Consider the following 19,124-nt stretch of genomic DNA (forward strand, 5'->3'; position numbering starts at 1 on the left):
TTTCCTAATTTATTTTGGCTATTCCTAGTTAATATCTTTTGTTACAGGATGAAATCAGTAATTGTTTCTGACTTTGATTATATTGTTGACTTACAAACAAATATAAATTCTGTACTAATTTGAAACATTTGGAAGAAGAACTACTAGGATTCTTTAAGTATTTATTTGGCTTTATTCAAAGATACGTTAGTAAAGCCAGCCCTTAATTCCAAAATAATTACCAGGTGTGTCAAAAATATTGTATGTATAACTATATCTTAATTTCATCATTCAAACAAATAATTCAGCCTAACCTTTGTGGTAGAAGTAACTGTTTAAAAGGAGGGATTTTTATACATATTAAGTTAATTGAATGAGGTGTGTTTTAATTGTAATTTATATACCTTAAACATTGAACAGTGTATAGTTACAGTGCCTGTTATTGTGAGGATGTATAAAGGCCTGATTTTTTGTCCCGAGACAGTCAGTCCACAGCCGATTTTCGGACGGGAAGTCTGTATGATTTAGAGTAATGCGTCAACTGAACAGTGGAATTAGTGTAACATAAATAGGACGTATGTTAAAACAATGACAGTGTCTGTTCAATTTATTTGAGAAATAGTGAACTGTGTGGTCAGGTATTTACTGCTCATAGATGTTCAACAGCAAACTATTGTAGCAGTATGCTGATGTTTGTCTGCAAACTATTAATGAGGCTTATCAAAAGTTAACCAGTAGTGAACTGGCCATTATAACTGTGTAATATTGGCGGTTGTGAACTGAAAGTAAATAACTATGAAACAACTGAGCAACTGTTGGCTACATCATTTATAGTAGTCAGTGTTGAACTTCCACCCCCCCCATTTTTCAACCAATATGACAATGCAGGATGTCGACACCGAGGGCTATCAATAAAGGAATAAAGCAGACGAATGTCACAATGGTTTAAGACATATAATTCCTTCCTACTTGTTGCTGTATGATCAACAGATTTACTTAATTCACAAGTAAAACAAGAATGTGGTACTTCAGAACAGAACAGAGTCCACACTGCCAAATGCCCTTATCTTGTGCCAGAAACCAACCAAGATACAAAGGGACCAGTGATGCTTATGTCACATTGAACTCAAGAATGCAACAATTACATATTGATAGTTGGTATTTATTTAAATAGTAATAATAATAGATTTGGATCATTTCAAAAATTTCTCACAAAATTTTAGGCAACACAACTTTTTACATTTTGAAATATTTTTTATTCTGCAGTTTAGTATATATTTAATGAAGTGAAATAATTTTCTTTAATTTATTTAATATACCAAAGAGTACCAAAAGTTATATGATGTTAGAACTATCATTGTGTATCAGGTAATCTGTTTGTCTGAGTGCATTGGGTGCTCAGAGTATTTGTATGCATTGAGTGCTACAATTATGTGAATTGCATGTTTCAGTTCGTAGTGGAGATGGCATCATTGACCAATTCCATTACAAACAGCAGACAAATATGCAGTATTGTTGACAAATCAGTTGATTATTTTTGTGCTAATTATTTCAGGAAAATTAAGTAAAAGAGATATTAATAGCAGTTTATTTCCTGAAAAATTCTGCTGCGTTTCAGATACTGAAAATATGGAAAATGAGCACCATGCTTCACATATGATCTCAGTATGATTTCAACTGTGTGTTATTTTTCTTTGTTTATTTATTTATTCATTTTTCCCTGTATTTTGACTGCTTCTATGTTCACAGCGTCTTGCAGATGTGGCACATAGCCTTCTGAAGGTTGCCCCCTATGATCCTGACACAATGATGTGTCGTGGTCTACAAAGATACATGAATGAGATTCTACCCTCCACAGAGTGGACAAATGAAGCAATGAGACCAGCTCTGATTTCAATTTTACGCAGACTTGATAAAACATTTAGTAAGATTTATAAAAAGCCCTCAATCAGGGTAAGTAACATACTAAATAAATTAGATTAGCTATTGAAAACCTAGTGTACTTTTATTGTAACTATAATTTTGTTACTGTCATGTGCCAGAATTCCTGAATGGTGAATGAAACTGTATATATAATACCAATTAAGTTTGCACGAGAATACGCCTACAATTTTAAATTTATCATACTCTATCTAACTGAAGCTTTGTTTCTATACATGTTTCAGCGTCACACTGACTGGGAAGCAGCTGCTGGTTTGTTGAAAGGCGTGTATGAAACTTTGTCAAGATATCCGTACATTGTCCATATGCAACATCTAAAAACTCTCATTAATACATGCCAGGTAAGAAGGAAAGTAGTCAAGGGTTTTCTTAAAGTTCTCACAGGCAATGGTAATTCATGATTATTGATTAAGTTCTACTTAAATTACTGGATATGATTTGGTATATTGGTACATTACTTTCAGAGAATTGCTACCTCTAATCTTGTCAAAACCATTGTTGTGGAACTAAATTCCATGCATGTAAATTTATTATTACTTTTAGGAAATTATATTGCCGCTCAGCTTTGAAGAAAACTGGTTCAAATCATGGCAGTGGACCAAATTTTCACTGACAACATTTTGGCCAACAAGACAAAGAGAAGTGGTGGAGTAAAGCTCCTGATCACCATTCTTTGTGTCAATGTCCTCAATTAAATTCCAAAACTTTTCTGCAGGAGGAAATGTGTTACTGTTGTTGGTGACCCATCTTCCACATAGGGAAATTGAGCTACGCAAGAGGAGAAGGCCATGTGCCAAGACTTCTCGCATCATCTTCATCATACATCACAGACATAAAACTACACTATACAAGCATCCATTGCACTCATCCGCACTCTACAAATACACTTATGACACACCTTTCACATATCTGCAAAGAAAGGACGGGAGGACACCCTTCCCAACTGGTGGTTGAACCCACCCCTGTGGATCCCAGCTATGTGACATTTAAATCACACTACTGTCAATGTGATGCCCTTTAATTATTCCTTTAATTAAATAATTAATTTTTTAGAAATGTTAACACCCCCAAGTCAAGATCTATTTAATGTAAATACTGATGTTAACTCCATTTCAAATGTTCGTTTCCAAAGGAAAGACAAAAGAGGCTCCAATCAAGAATGGAACAACAACTGGCTATTGAAGATAAGCTCTGCTGCTCTCCTGCATGTAGATGTCACAGATGCAACAGTTGAAAATGAAGCAACTTCAATAACATTGGCAGAAGAGGAATCAGCTTCAGCATCATCAGTGGCTACAACAACAGCAGTAACAACAAGGAGTGCTATATCAATAGCAACAGAAGATCCAGGATGCTGTGTCGTGGACAAAAAGAGAAGAACAATGGTAATGGTAGCAGTGTCATTACCACAAGCAGGCCTGGTATCAACAGCTATGGCAGCAGTAACATTAGCAGAACAGCAACTGTAGGAGAACTAGCAAGTAGCAGTGTGAGTAAAAGGATGAAAGTGCCTTCTTCCCAGCTGAAGGATTTTTTAATATAAGGAAGGAAAAAGAAGCTCCCATGATACATGATTTTAATTATTTAACAGTATTACACCAGAATGTTCAATCAATAAAAAACAAAGTGCAACAATTGGAAATTGAACTGGAAGCTATAGATACCTGGGTTGTCTGCATTACTAACCACTGGTGCAAAGGAACTGAAACTGAATAAATAATTTTATCTTCTTATGAATTAGCTTGTTACAACATTAATGAGGGGTGGATGCTCATATAGTTATGTAAAAATTTCTCTGAGTGAAGGAAAACACTTTGAATTCTAAGTGGTAGTGTTAAAAGAACAAAATACGGTTAAAAACTATTTATACTGTGCTTATACAGGCCTCCTAATGGTGATGTAAAAATGCCTTTTTCACCATATTAATACATGTGTTTGAGAAGATAAGTAATCATAAAGGATGTATTGTTATTTGTGGAGATTTAAATATCAATTCAATATGATGTAAGTGGATGAAGTCAGCAACAGATTCTTGAATATCCTGTACATTTGGTTTCTCACAATGGGTAACAAATGCCACAAGAATAACCAAAGACTCATCCTCAGTTATTGGCCATATTGTAACAGATATTAACCGTAAATGTTGTAAGGTAGCTGTTAAAAACCTTGGGGTACCAGATCATTTTGGTCAAATTGCAAAACTTGAAATATCTACAAACAAAAGCGGTTAGCTGCAGAAGGGTGTTTTTGACATGAAAATGATATGAATTTGTGATGCAGATGACCAGCCCGACATGGTCAGAGGTGTATTGAGGAACACACATAAATTAAAAATTCAATGAATTCAGGAATATATTCAAATTAACATCTGAAGAGGTATGTCGTAAGACACTACATTCTGATGGGGACTCGAGGAGAAAGAACTTCTTATGCTTCTTTCTCAGATACTAAAGGACATACAGAAAACTGCTCCAGGAAGCAAAAATAATCCAAAATGATAAGACCATACAGAACTTGAACAATAAAAGAAAAGCCATTTGGAATATAGTAAAACAAGAAACTGGTAGAACAAAGCCAAGACACAGCTAAAATTAATTATGTACCTCGCACAGTGCTGATGCCACCCACCACTGGGGAGAAAATCCGTAGACTTGTACATCCATTTAAGAGGAAAATGTCAACAGATCTAGATGAAGTTCCAATATGTCTACTAAAATATTGCATTAGCAGCATAAAAGCACTCCTAACAAACATTATGAATGAGTCATTCTCATCAGGTTACTTTCCTGATGACCTAAAGCAAATGAAAGCTCTTGTGATACATAAAAAATGTGATACAGAAAACATAGAGAATTACAGGCCAGTTTCATTACTGTCTTCCTTTTCAAAAAGATAAGAAACTATTATGAAAAACAGACTGGTGGATTATTGAAATAAACACCAACTTCTGTGCAAAGAACTGTCTGGTTTCAGGACTGGAAAGGGAACAGAAGCTGCTATAGCAGAATTTACAAAAGTAGTTTTAGAAGCTGTAGATAAAGGAGAACAAGTAACAGGCATTTTCCTAGACCTCATTAAAGCATTTGACGCAGTTGATCATGAAATACTTCTAGGTAATCTTGAAGCACTAGGAATAAGGGGAGCGGTAAATAAATGGTTTAGGTCTTACCTAGCAGACAGAGTGCAGAGGGTAGAGTTACCCCAAATTTCAAATGGCTGAAATTAGATGGTAAAACATCTTTCAGATCAAGTATATTTGAACATGTGTATCTCTCAAGGGAACATTTTAGGCCCAATACTGTTTCTCATTTACATTAATGACTTCCCACTGTGGGTCACACAAGGTGAAACTGTTATTTGCTCATGACAGCAATATAATAATTACAGACAATACATCAGAAATATTAGAGGTAAAAGCTGAAAGGTGCCTTTGGCAGTCCAAAACTGGTCAAATTACATTAAAGTAGCTCTTAATATAAAAAAGACTAATAACATTAACTTATGTATAAAAAAAACCTAGTATAACAAAATTTAAAGTGCATAAACCTGAAATTGACAGCAGTGAGATTTTTGGGGAAAATTTAAGTATATATTGAAAGGATAAGCAAATGAGATGGTGTATTTGTCACAGTGGCCAAAAAACTCAAATCCATCGAGATGGAAATTGAAGCTGCACATGAGATTATTTGGGCAATACTCAGTATCAGGTGTGGGCATAAAATGATAATTAGATCCATCCACTGCCCACCAGACTCATCTCCTGATGTAACTGAAAACTTCAGAGAAAACCTCAGTTCACATGTACATAAGCTCCCCAAATGTCCTGTAGTCATCGGTGGAGACTTTAATCTTCCAACAGTTAATTGGGAAAATTACAATTTTGTTAGTGGTGGGCATTGTAAGACATCCTGTGAAACTTTACTAAATGCCTTCTATAAAAACTACCTAAAACAGATAGTTAGGAACCCCACCCATGGTGGAAATATATTGAAATTTAATAGCAACAAATTGACCTGACCCCTTTGTGGATGTCCACAGCAAAACTGCTATCAGTGACAATGACGTGTTTGTGGCAACAATGATTACCAAAGTTTGAAGGACAACTAAAACAAGCAGAAAGATATATATGTCAAGTAAACTAGATAAAAAATCAGTAATGTCCTATCTCAATATCTCAATGAGGAACTTGAAACTTTCAGCACAGGTCAGGAGCATGTAAAGGAAATCTGGCTTAAGTTTAAAAAAATAGTTGACCACGACGCACTGGATAGATATGTATCCACTAGAACATTAATTAATGGGAGGGAACAGTCACTGTAAAAAATTTCTAAAGAAACGGAGATTACTGCATAATAGGTGTAAAACAAAGCATAGGGCTATAGATAGAGAAATGAGAGAGATACTGAATGAAATGGGCTCGGCTGTCAAGAGAGCAAGGCATGATACCTTCAATGACTACCATAGCAGAACACTGTCAAATGACATTTCACAGAATCCAAAGAAATTCTGGTCATATGTAAAGGCTGATAGTGGCACCAAAGCTAGTCCCTAGATAGTGAGACAGAAATTGAAATTGAGTGTAGCAAAGTAAAAGCTGAAATGCTGAACTCCATTTTCAGATGTTCTGGTACAAAGGAAAACCCAGGAGAATTGCCCCAATTTAATACGCGTACCACTGAAAACGTGAATGAAATAAATATTAGTGGCAGTGGTGTTGAGAAACAGCTGAAATTGTTAAAATTGAATAAAGCTTCAGGCCGTGATGGAATCCCTGTCAGATTCTATATTGAATTTGTGGCTCAATTAGCCCCTATTCTAACTGTAATCAATCGTAGATCCAAAAACCATGTCTAGTTCTTGGAAAAAGGCACAGGTCACACCTATTTAGAAGAATATTAGTAGAAGTTATCCACAAAACTACTGTCCAATATCCTTGACATTGATTTGTTGTAGATTCTTAGAACATATTCTGAGCTCAAACATAATTAGATATCTTGCACAGAATGACTTCCTCAACGCCATCAGCATAGTTTTAGAAAACATCAGTCATGTGAAACCCATCTCGCGCTTTTCTCACATGACATACTTGAAAGCTTTGGATCAAGGCAACCAGGTAGATGTAGTATTTCTTGATTTTCTAAAAGCATTTGACTCAGTACCACACCTATGCTTATTGTCAAAAGTACGATCATATGGGGTATCAAGTGAAATTTGTGACTGGAGTGAGGACTTTTTGGTAGTGAGGACACAGCATGTTATCTTGGATGGAGAGTTATAATCAGACATAGAAGCAACTTCAGGTGTGCCCCAGGGAAGTGTTTTGGGACCCTTGATGTCCATGTTGTATATTAATGACCCTGCAGACAATATTAATAGTAAAATCTGGCATTTTGCAAATGATGCAGTTATCTATGATGAAGTACTGTTGGAGATATGTTGCATAAGTATTAAGTAAAATTTTGATGAGATTTCAACATGGTGCAGAGATAGGGAACTTGCTCTAAGTGTTCAGAATTGTAAACTTGTGCACTTCACAAAACGAAAAAATGTAGTATCTTATGACTATAATATCAGTGAGTCAGTGTTGGAACCAGTCAACTCATACAAATGCCTGAGTGTAACACTTTGTAGAGATATGAAATGGAATGATCATACAGGTTCAGTTGTGGGTAAAGCAGGTGGTAGACTTCAGTTTACTGGTAGATTACTGGAGAAGTCCAATTAGTCTACTAAAGAGATTGTTTGCAAATCACTCGTGCAACCCATCCTAGAATATAGCCCAAATGTGTAGGACCCATATCAGATAGGACTAACTGGAGATATTGAATGTACACAGAAAAGGTTTTTTTAATCCATGGAAGTGTGTAACAGAGATACTGAAGGAACTAAAATGACAGACTCTTGAAGACAGACATAAACTACCTGAGAAAGTCTGTTAGCAAAGTTTCAAGACATGTCTTTAAATGTTTACTCTAGGGTATATACTAAAACCCCCTATGTATCACTCACATCTCACGTGGCAATCATGCGGACAAGGTTAGAATAATTACTGCAAACACAGAGGCATTCAAACAGTCATTCTTCCTGCACTCCATATGTGAGTTAGGGTGTACCCTAATAATTGGTACAGTGGAATGTACCCTCTGCCATGCACCTCTACATCTACATCTACATCTACATCGATACTCCGCAAGCCACCCAACGGTGTGTGGCAGAGGGCACTTTACGTGCCACTGTCATTACCTCCCTTTCCTGTTCCAGTCGCGTATGGTTCGCGGGAAGAACGACTGTCTGAAAGCCTCCGTGCGCGCTCTAATCTCTCTAATTTTACATTCGTGATCTCCTCGGGAAGTATAAGTAGGGGGAAGCAATATATTCGATACCTCATCCAGAAACGCACCCTCTCGAAACCTGGCGAGCAAGCTACACCGCGATGCAGAGCGCCTCTCTTGCAGAGTCTGCCACTTGAGTTTATTAAACATCTCCGTAACGCTATCACGGTTACCAAATAACCCAGTGACGAAACGCGCCGCTCTTCTTTGGATCTTCTCTATCTCCTCCGTCAACCCGACCTGGTACGGATCCCACACTGATGAGCAATACTCAAGTATAGGTCGAACGAGTGTTTTGTAAGCCACCTCCTTTGTTGATGGACTACATTTTCTAAGCACTCTCCCAATGAATCTCAACCTGGTACCCGCCTTACCAACAATTAGTTTTATATGATCATTCCACTTCAAATCGTTCCGTACGCATACTCCCAGATATTTTACAGAAGTAACTGCTACCAGTGTTTGTTCCGCTATCATATAATCATACAATAAGGGATCCTTCTTTCTATGTATTCGCAGAGTATATGTTTAGATGTAGATGTAAATGATACCATAGAGTGTGTAGTTGGCCCAAAAATTTTTAGGTATGTATGTTGATCAGTTTTTAGGTATGTATGTTGATCAACAATTAAAATGGGGTGAACATACCAGGGTATTTGGAAAACGAATTAGTACAGCATGCTATGCTTACGAATATGAACCACAGTATGTAATAGCTCATGTCTAACAGCAACATACTTTGCACGCATACATTCTATCATTAGTTATGGCATAATATTCTGGAGTGTAAAAGCTCAGAATGTGGAAAATGTGTTCAAACTACAAAAATGAGCCGTGAGAATAATGAGCAGGAGCCATTAAAGGGCCCACTTCATTAAGCTATTTAAAAAAATGAGGTATTCTGATAGTTCCAAGTGAATAGATATTTCAGACTGCAGTTTTTATACTAAATGGGGAAAAAAAGAGAAAAAACATTGAGCAGTATGCAGCAGACAGCTCCATACATGATCATCAAACCAGATACAGCAATTGCTTGTACCTAGATAGCATGAGAGACCCAAATCACGGAGTCAAGATATATAATAAACTGCCAAAAGAGATCAAAAACGAAAGGTAACTCTATAAATTTAAAACAAATTTCAAAGAATATTTACTAAAAATAGTTTTTACTCCATTAAATAGTTCATATAACATAAAATTATTACAAAAAAAATTCGATTGACCAGTTACCAAGTAGACACAATACATTGTAGTTTGCAATTTACTCCATTTAATCCAAAACCAAGAAGTATTATTAGAAGAGTCTTTTCTGCCATATGCAATGTAGTGATCAATTGTGTTTGTGTGTGTGTGTGTGTGTGTGTGTGTGTGTATCCACAAATGGTAAGAATCATTGTATAGGAATGTTCTGTAGCCATATATACACTGTATGTGTTCTGGTCAGAGGCAGTTCGCTCTGCACTCTTGTATGTGCAAGTGCTGAATAAACCTTCGGTAAGTGAAGTTAGTGTTTGTCATTCATCTAATTACACCTTCTTCTACGTGACGTTATTCTGGTGTAGGCGAGAAACCCGAGTTTGAGCCATATTCAACAGATCACAATCTATTGGAGACAGAAGAAGAAGAGGCAGTTATGATGACAGCAACTGTGTGGCACCATATGAGAATTCTTCTGGGTTCTCTGATGACAATGGCCAAGATCCAAACAAGTGGCTGAAGGTATATGAGCGTATAGCCAAATTTAACAAATGGGATGATACCGTGTGTTTGGCTAACATATTTTTCTACTTGTAGGGTACTGCAAAGCAATGGTATGAGAACAATTAGAAGAAGTTCACAAGCTGGGAAGTATTCCAAATGGAACTTTGCAAGTATTTCAGCAACACACAATGACAGAAGTGCAAGGCTGAAGATAAATTAAAGTGCAGGGCACAGCGTCCAGGAGAAACTACAGCATCCTACATTCAAGACGTCTTGGAGCTGTGTAAAATAGTGGATCCTAGAATGAAGGAGGAAGACAAGGTTGCACATCTCTTGAAGGGTGTTGCTGAGGACATGTATCAAGCCCTACTCCTGAAGGAAGTTTCGAGAGCAGACAACTTCATAAAATGGTGCCAGTATATTGAGACAATGCATCAAAAAAGGAATTTCATGCAAGAAGTTTGAACGGCTTCCAAATGTCATGTCGATGTCTGTGATGGAGGAAGCAACTGATTTCGCAAGTGTTCTTTGTCAGATAGTGAGAGAGGAATTTCAGAAGGCACTTGGATTGCACGGTGAGCAAAAAACTGAGACGCTTCAAGAGGTCATAAGGGAATAAATGGAACTGACATTGAACCCAATCTCTCATCCTTCATTTCCCTTTAAAACGATGAAAAAGTCGAGACCCAGGCAGCTTTCTGTTTGTACAATGTCAGGAACCTGTTTGGGCACCAAGGAAGACAGACGTCTGGAGGACACAGGACAACCAATCAGTATGTTTCCACTGCGGATGACCGGGACATGTGGTACACCATTGTCGGGAAAGCCATCAGATATTTGATGACGCCCACACCAGAAGACAGCAGACCAATCTTACCCGAAACCAACTCCAAACAGGCCAATCAAGGTCTCCATCACCGTTTAGAAGCTCCAGCCTTCCATAGAGGTGAGGCCACCAAAGAGAAAAATCCTCTGCCATTGATCACTTCAAAAATGATAGGAAACTATGTCAGTGTCCTCATAGATGGCCAACCATCCGAAGCTCTTGTGGACTCTGGAGCATCATATTCAGTCATTTCAGAGAAATTGCAGAAAACCGTATTTGTCGACAGCAAAACATCTCTGCTGAAGGTGGCTAATGGGAAATATGTGAAACCTACACGAAGATGTACCATTTGTGTGGGTATAAGTGGCCATACACAGCCCGTAGAATTCATCGTCTTACAAGAGCGTAGTCATGACGTCATTCTCGGATGGGACTTTTTGAAAGCGTCTCAGGCAATTATAGATTGTGGTCACTCGAAGATTTTGCTAGACGAGATGACATACTGTGGACAGGAAGATGCGCATCCTAGTGTGTGGAGACTATGTGTGCTGGATGAAGTGATCATTCCTGCAGTCAGCGCTAGAAAGGTAACTGTTACGTGTCATGCGATGCATCAACCCATGGATCTTCTAGTGGAATGCAAGAGAAGCATACCACTGAAAAATAACTTGGTCATCCCAGCCTCTGTTGTCTCATTTAAGAATGGATTCGGTGAATTGTGGATAGTTAACTGTCACTGAGAACCGCAGATCCTTCCAAGACACATGTGCATAGCAAATGTGCTAGTGTCATCGTAACTGCTGTCTGCTTCAAATCTCCTGTGCAGCAAGCTACGTAAATTTAAGTATTAACTGTGTGTTTCTTTCTTATCACTTCTTTTTCTGTGTGGTTTTGCCTTTAGGAAGCTTTAATTTTTGAGTACTAGTAATAGTGTTCCATAGATTTCGTATTTGTTTTGAATACAATCAGACAGAGTCCCTTTAGTCAGCTGTAGTGCCAGTAGTGCTAGTGTCATCGTAAGTGCCATCTGCTTCACATCTCCTGTGCAGCAAGCTACGTAAATTTAAGTATTAACTGCGTCTTTCTTTCTTGTCACTTCTTTTTCCATGTGTTTTTGCTTTTAGGAAGCTTTAATTTTCGAGGATTAGTAATAGTGTTCCATAGATTTCGTGTTTGTTTTGAATACAGTCCAGAGACAGCTAGTGCTTATTTTTATTGTTTCCAACAAGAAGTGTCTAGTAACCACAGTTTAGTCAGCTATCAGTTGCCTTTAGTCAATTAGCAGTCTAGTTAAAAGTTGATTACTTAACTCTCTACAGTAAATTGTTGATTTCTTAGGATGGATAGGATGTGTGACTGCTGTGTTTGGACGCAGGAAGAGCTGATCACTGTTTGCGAACAGCTGAATGTGCTGATGGCCGCGGTGAGCCATCTTCAGGCTGCTGCTTCAGAGTGTAGCAGCAGAGGGGAGTCTGGTGCATCGCATGGTACACCCCAGGTGTTACATGTTTCACTCACAGTCCCTGCTGTCGAGACATCTTCACGGGTACTGGGCACTGTTCGGCCACCCTCTCCCCAAGGGGAGTGGCGGGTTCAACGGTGTTCGCGTCACACGAGGCAGAGGGTCAATGTGGAGGCTGGCCGTGTGGCGTCGCCCGCTCTGCCTGTGAGTGGACATGTGGCCACTCCTTCAGCAAGGTCCGATCAGGCACATGGGGGGAGGGGCTTATTAGTGATTGGGAGCTCCAATGTTAGGCGGGTGATGAAGCCCCTTAGCGAAATAGCGGAAAGGTCTGAGAAGAAGGCCAGTGTTCACCCTGTCTGCTTGACGGGGGGTCTCATTCGAGATGTGGAGGAGGCCCTGCCGGCGGCGATAGAGAGCACTGGGTGCACCCGACTGCAAATTGTTGCTCATGTCGGCACCAATGACTCCTGCCGTCTGGGTTCAGAGGTCATCCTCAGTTCATACAGGCAGTTGGCGGAGTCGGTGAAGGCAGAAAGCTTTGCTCATGGGGTGGAATATGAGCTAACTATTTGTAGTGTCGCTCACAGAACCAATTGCGGTCCTCTGATTTGGAGTCGAGTGGAAGGCTTAAACCAGAGGCTCAGATGATTCTGCGTGGATCTGGTGTGCAAATTTCTCGACCTCAGCTATCGGGTGGAGAAATGTAGCTCCCTGAATAGGTCAGGAGTATCACTACATGCAGGAAGCTGCTACAAGGGTAGCGGAATACATGTGGAGTGCACATGTGGGTTTTTTAGGTTAGAGAATTCCCTCCCTAGGCCTGACAAGACGCCTCGTGAGACACGACAAGGTATCAGTAGGCAAAATACAACAGGGAATGACAATATTAATGTGGTAATAGTAAACTGCCCTAGCGTCTATAGACAGGTCCCAGAACTGCTCTCATTAATAAATGGTCATAATGCCCAAATAGTACTAGGGACGGAAAGTTGGCTGAAACCAGGTGTAAACAGTAATGAAATTCTAAACTCAGATTGGGATGTATACTGCATAGACAGGCTGGACAGTGAAGGGGGAGGCGTGTTTATAGCGATAAAAAGTGCAATAGTATCAAAAGAAATTGACGGAGATCCAAAATGTGAAATAATTTGGGTGAAGGTCACGGTTAAAGCAGGCTCAAACATGGTAATTGGCTCTCTCTATAGGCCTCCTGGCTCAGCAGCTGTTGTGGCAGAACACATGAAGGAAAATTTGGAAGATATTTTGAGTAGATTTCCTGACCATGTTATAGTTCTGGGTGGAGATTTTAATTTACCAGATATAGACTGGGAGACTCAAACGTTTATAACGGGTGGCAGGGACAAAGAATCCAGTGAAATTTTTTTAAGTGCATTATCTGAAAACTACTTTGAGAAATTAATCAGAGAACCGACTCGTGGCAATAACATATTAGTCCTTCTGGTGACAAACAGACCCGAACTACTTGAAACAGTTAACGCAGAACAGGGAATCAGTGATCATAAAGCGGTTACAGCATCAATGATTTCAGCCATAAATAAAAATGTTAAAAGAGGTGGGAAGATTTTTCTGTTTAGCTAAAGTGACAAAAAGAAGATTTCAGAGTACTTGACGGCTTAACACAAAAGTTTTACCTCAAGTACAGATAATGTTGAGGATCAGTGGACAAAGTTCAAAACCATCGTGCAATATGCATTAGATAAGTACGTGCCAAGCAAGTTCATAAGAGATGGAAAAGAGCCACCGTGGTACAACAGCCGAGTTAGAAAACTGCTACGGAAGCAAAGGGAACGTCACACCAAACATAAACATAGCCAAAGCCTTGCATACAAACAAAAATTACATAAAGTGAAATGTAGTGTGAGGAAGGCTATGCGAGAGGCGTTCAGTGAATTCGAAAGTAAAGTTCTATGTACTGACTTGGCAGAAAATCGTAAGAAATTTTGGTCTTACATCAAAGCCATAAGGATCAAAACAAAATGTCCAGACATTCTGTGACCATAATGGTACTGAAACAGAGAATGACAGACTAAAGGCCGAAATACTAAATGTCTTTTTACAAAGCTGTTTCACAGAGGAAGACTGTACTGTAGTTCCTTCTCTAGATTGTCGCACAGATGACAAAATAGATGACAGAGGGATAGAAACACAATTAAAATTGCTCAAAAGAGGAAAGGCTGCTGGACCTGATGGGATATCAGTTCGATTTTATGCAGAGTATGTGAAGGAAGTTGCCCCCCTTCTTGCAGTGGTGTATCATAGGTCTCTAAAAGAGCGTAGCGTTCCAAAAGATTGGAAAAGGGCACAGGTCATCCTTGTTTTCAAGAAGAGACATCGAACAGATGTGCAGAACTATAGACCTATATCTCTAACGTCGATCAGTAGTAGAATTTTGGAACACATATTACGTTTGAGTATAATGACTTTTCTGGAGACTAGAAATCTACTTGTAGGAATCAGCATGGGTTTTGAAAAAGGCGATCGTGTGAAACCCAGCTTGCGCTATTCGTCCACGAGACTCAGAGGGCCAGAGACACAGGTTCCCAGGTAGATGCTGTGTTTCTTGACTTCCGCAAGGCATTTGATACAGTCCCCCACATTCGTTTAATGAACAAAGTAAGAGCATATGGACTATCAGACCAATTGTGTGATTGGATTGAAGAGTTCCTAGATAACAGACTGCAGCATGTCATTCTCAATGGAGAGATGTCTTCCAAAGTAAGAGTGATTTCAAGTGTGCCGCAGGGGAGTGTCGTAGGATCGTTGCTATTCACAATATATATAAATGACCTTCTAGATAACATCAGAAGTTCACTGAGGCTTCTTGTGGATGATGTTGCAGTATATCGAGAGGTTGTAACAGTGGAAAATTGTACTGGAATGCAGGAGGATCTGCAACAAATTGACGCATGGTGCAGGTAATGGCAATTGAATCTCAATGTAGACAAGTGTAATGTTCTGTGAATACACAGAAAGAAAGATCCTTTATCATTTAGCTACAATATAGAAGGTCAGCAACTGGAAGCAGTTAATTCCATAAATTATCTGGGAATAGGCATTAGGAGTGATCTAAAATGGAAAGACCATATAAAATTAATCGTCGGCAAAGCAGATGCCAGACTGAGATTCATTGGAAGAATTGTAAGGAAATGCAGTCCAAAAACAAAGGAAGTAGGTTGCAGTACACTTGTTTGCCCACTGCTTGAATACTGCTCACCGGTGTGGGATCCATACCAGATAGGGTTGATAGAAGAGATAGAGAAGATCCAACGGAGAGCAGCACAATTTGTCACAGGATCATTTAGTAATTGCAAAAGCATTATGGAGATGATAGATAAACTCCAGTGGAAGACTCTGCAAGAGAGATGCTCAGTAGCTTGGTACGGGCTGTTGTTGAAGTTTTGAGAACATACCTTCACCGAGGAGTCAAGCAGTATATTGCTCCCTCATATGTATATCTCGCGAAGAGACCATGAGGATAAAATCAGAGAGATCAGAGCCCACACAGAGGCATAACGACAATCTTTCTTTCCACGAACAATATGAGACTGGAATAGAAGGGAGAACTGATAGAGGTACTCAATGTACCCTCTGCCACACACTGTCAGGTGGCTTGCGGAGTATGGATGCTGATGTAGATGTAGCAATGTTGAGCCATTAATTGAAGAACAGCTGAGCGTGATAGAAACCTCCCATGTCGAGTCTGTGGGTGAAATGGTTCAAATGGCTCTGAGCACTAGGGGACTTAACATCTGTGGTCATCAGTCCCCTAGAACTTAGAACTACTTAAACCTAACTAACCTAAGGACATCACACACACCCATGCCCGAGGCAGGATTCGAACCTGCGACCATAGCGGTCACGCGGTTCCAGTCTGTGGGTGAAATTAGCACTATCACTATGAGACAAGATCTTCTAGCACGACTATCACCAGATCTCACTAAGGAACAACAGAAGAAGCTACATGCCATTCTTCAAGAGTTCTCTGAATGCTTCAATACACAGATGAAGAGCGAATTAGACAAATTGACGGTGAAGCACCAGATTAGCACTGGAGACCATCAACCAGTAAGCCAGAGAGCATACCATGTGTCAGCAATGGAATGTCGAATAATTCGTGACAAGGTAGAGAAAATGATGAAGAATGATATCATTCAGCCTTCGCAGAGCCCATGGTCATCAGTAGTGGTCCTCATCAGGAAGAACGATGGCAGTTGGCGCTTTTGTGTTGATTACAGGAAGCTTAATAAGATAACTAAAAAGTACGTTTACCCTCTTCCACGAATTGATGATACACTAGACTGTCTGAAGGGGGCTAAGTTTTTCTCAATCATGGACATTTACTCGGGATACTGGCAGATCGAATTAGATGAGGCTGATTGTGAGAAAATTCCATTCATCACCCCTGAGGGCCCATGTAAGTTTAAGGTAATGCCGTTTGGTTTGTGTAATGCACCAGCAACTTTTGAACGGATGATGGATAATCTTCTACATCACCTGAAATGGACGATATGTCTTTGTTATTTAGATGACATTATAGCGTTCTCAGAGACATTTGATGAATATATAAAAAGACTGAGGGCCATTCTTAGGTGTCTCCAATGAGGCAGACTGAAACTTAGTCCAAGAAAGTGTCTCTTTGGAGCAAAAGAAATCAAAATACTTGGACACCTTGTGTCAAACGAAGGTGTGCGGCCAGACCCAGAAGAGATGAAGTCTATAACGGAATTTCCTATTCCTAAAAGTATTAGAGATGTGAGAAGCTCCCTCAGATTACGTTCTTATTACTGTTGTTGTATCAAAGACTTAGGTATCAAAGCCAGGCCACTCCAAGAGTTGTTAAAAGCCAATGCTAAATTTATCTAGGGGGTGCTCAACAAGATTTTTTCTATGTGCTGCAAATAGCTCTGGTGACTGACACTGTACTTGGTCTGTATGATGAGAGAGCACCTACAGAACTACACACAAATACCAGCAGGTATGGGATTGGTATTATTCTGGTGCAAATTTCAGATGGAGAAGAGAAGGTTATAGCCTATGCTTCTATGACACAAAAGCCGAGAGAAACTACCCAACTGCAGAAAGAGAATGTCTTGCTGTGATCTGTGCCATGCGCAAATTTTGACAGTGTCTCTATGGAAGGCCATTCACAGTTGTTACAGACCATCATTCACTTTGTTGGCTGACAGGTCTTCAGGATCCAACAGGATGACTTGCCAGGTGGGCACTATGTCTTCAAGAGTATGACATTACCATAGTGTACAACAGTGCAAGAAAACACCAAGATGCCGACTGTCTCTCAAGAAACCCTGTGCAAGGACATCAAGACTTTGATAAAGATAGTGACTGTCTCGTTGCACTTCAGGATATCTCTGCTGAGAAGAAGGAGGACCCCAAGATCTCAAATTATGCTTGCCTTAAATCGGTCAGAGGATGTGAAAGGACTATTTAAGGTAGTTAATGGACTACTTCGCAAGAAAAACTTTGATCCGTTTGGAAAGAGGTGGCTACCACTGATTTCTAAACACATGCGCTTCGATGTTCTACAGAAATTCCATGATACTCCCAAGGCCGGATTTTAGGATTTATTAAGACACACGATATAATTCACAAGAGATTTTTCTGGCCAGGTTTATGTAGGAGTATCCATCACTATGTGTCGCACTGTCGAGAGTGCCAGAGGAGAAAGGCAGTTCCTCAGAAACCACCTAGCCGACTCATACCAATTCCACCAGCCGAAACGCCTTACCAGCATGTTGGGATTGACCTCCATGGACGATTTGTCTCCTCAGGTGCTACTTTGGACCTTATACGATTGTAAGACAGTTGTCTGATATTACTTATGAAGTTGAAGATTTTGACCCTGACACAATACGATGAAAGATCAGAGATACAGTCCACGTATCTTGAATGAAGCCCTACAAGGATCCTGTAACCCAGGGTAAATTCGAAGCTCCAGTGACAGGCAACAAGTGGAAAGGTGATGAAGAGCATAGTGGCAAAAGAAGTTGTAAACATTGGGAGTCAGAGTATGCAGGATGGATAACTCGTTCCCGGACTAGGAGGACGTAACACCAAGATGCTGTTCACTTAAGGAGGGAGGAATGTCCCAGAAGAAGCTGAGTAGCACCATGGTGTAGTGGATATGATTCTAAACTCTTGCAAGGAGGGTCATGAGTTCAAAACGTACGTGGACTGTACAATTTTAATTTCTATATTCGGTTTAAGTACATTCTAGAAGTATCCACAAATGTCAAGAATCATTGTACTGGAATGTTCTGTAGCTGTATATATACTATACATGTTCTGGCCAGAGGCAGTTCGCTCCGCACTCTTTTATGTGCAAGTGCTGAATAAACCTTCGTTAAGTTAGTTTTCATCATTCATCTAATTACACCTTCTTCTGCGTGACAGTATAATGAATTTCATACATATATCATAGGAAGCTGTGCGGCTTGCTCCCTATGTCTTAGCAACAGGTACAAGGTGCTTCCCAGTGTTGATGATAACTCTGAGCCAGCATAGGATGCCTCTCGTGTCGGGCCAGCGGTTGATTTTCCTGCCCAGTCTGGACAAGTACAGAGGGTGGGTATGCTAGTCATTGGGAGCTCCAATGTTAGGCAGGTGATGGAGCCCCTCAGGGAGATAGCAGGCAAGGTGAGAAAGAATTCCCTTGTGCATTTGCTATTTAGTGGCACATGTCGGCTTGAGTGACAGCTGCTGCTTGGTTTCTGAGGGCATCCTTGACTCCTTTCGGCGGCTGGCTGATTTGGTGAAGGCAACCAGCAACACATGTGGAGTGCAGACTAAGCTGTCTATTTGTAGCATCATACCCAGGGTTTATTGCGGTCCTCTGGTTTGG

General features: G+C 39.8%; 1 protein-coding gene across 1 annotated transcript in view; it reads left to right on the forward strand.

The window, feature by feature from the left end:
* The window catches only part of LOC124803322 (protein unc-80 homolog), a 995,149-nt gene that overhangs the window by 815,275 nt on the left and 160,750 nt on the right, over positions 1-19,124 (forward strand). Inside the window, exons 52-53 of the mRNA XM_047264506.1 lie at positions 1,729-1,932; positions 2,145-2,261. Coding sequence (XP_047120462.1) covers positions 1,729-1,932; positions 2,145-2,261 — 321 coding nt within the window. The remainder of the gene's footprint in view (positions 1-1,728; positions 1,933-2,144; positions 2,262-19,124) is intronic.

Source organism: Schistocerca piceifrons, chromosome 6, assembly GCF_021461385.2.
Source record: "Schistocerca piceifrons isolate TAMUIC-IGC-003096 chromosome 6, iqSchPice1.1, whole genome shotgun sequence".
NCBI lineage: Eukaryota > Metazoa > Arthropoda > Insecta > Orthoptera > Acrididae > Schistocerca > Schistocerca piceifrons.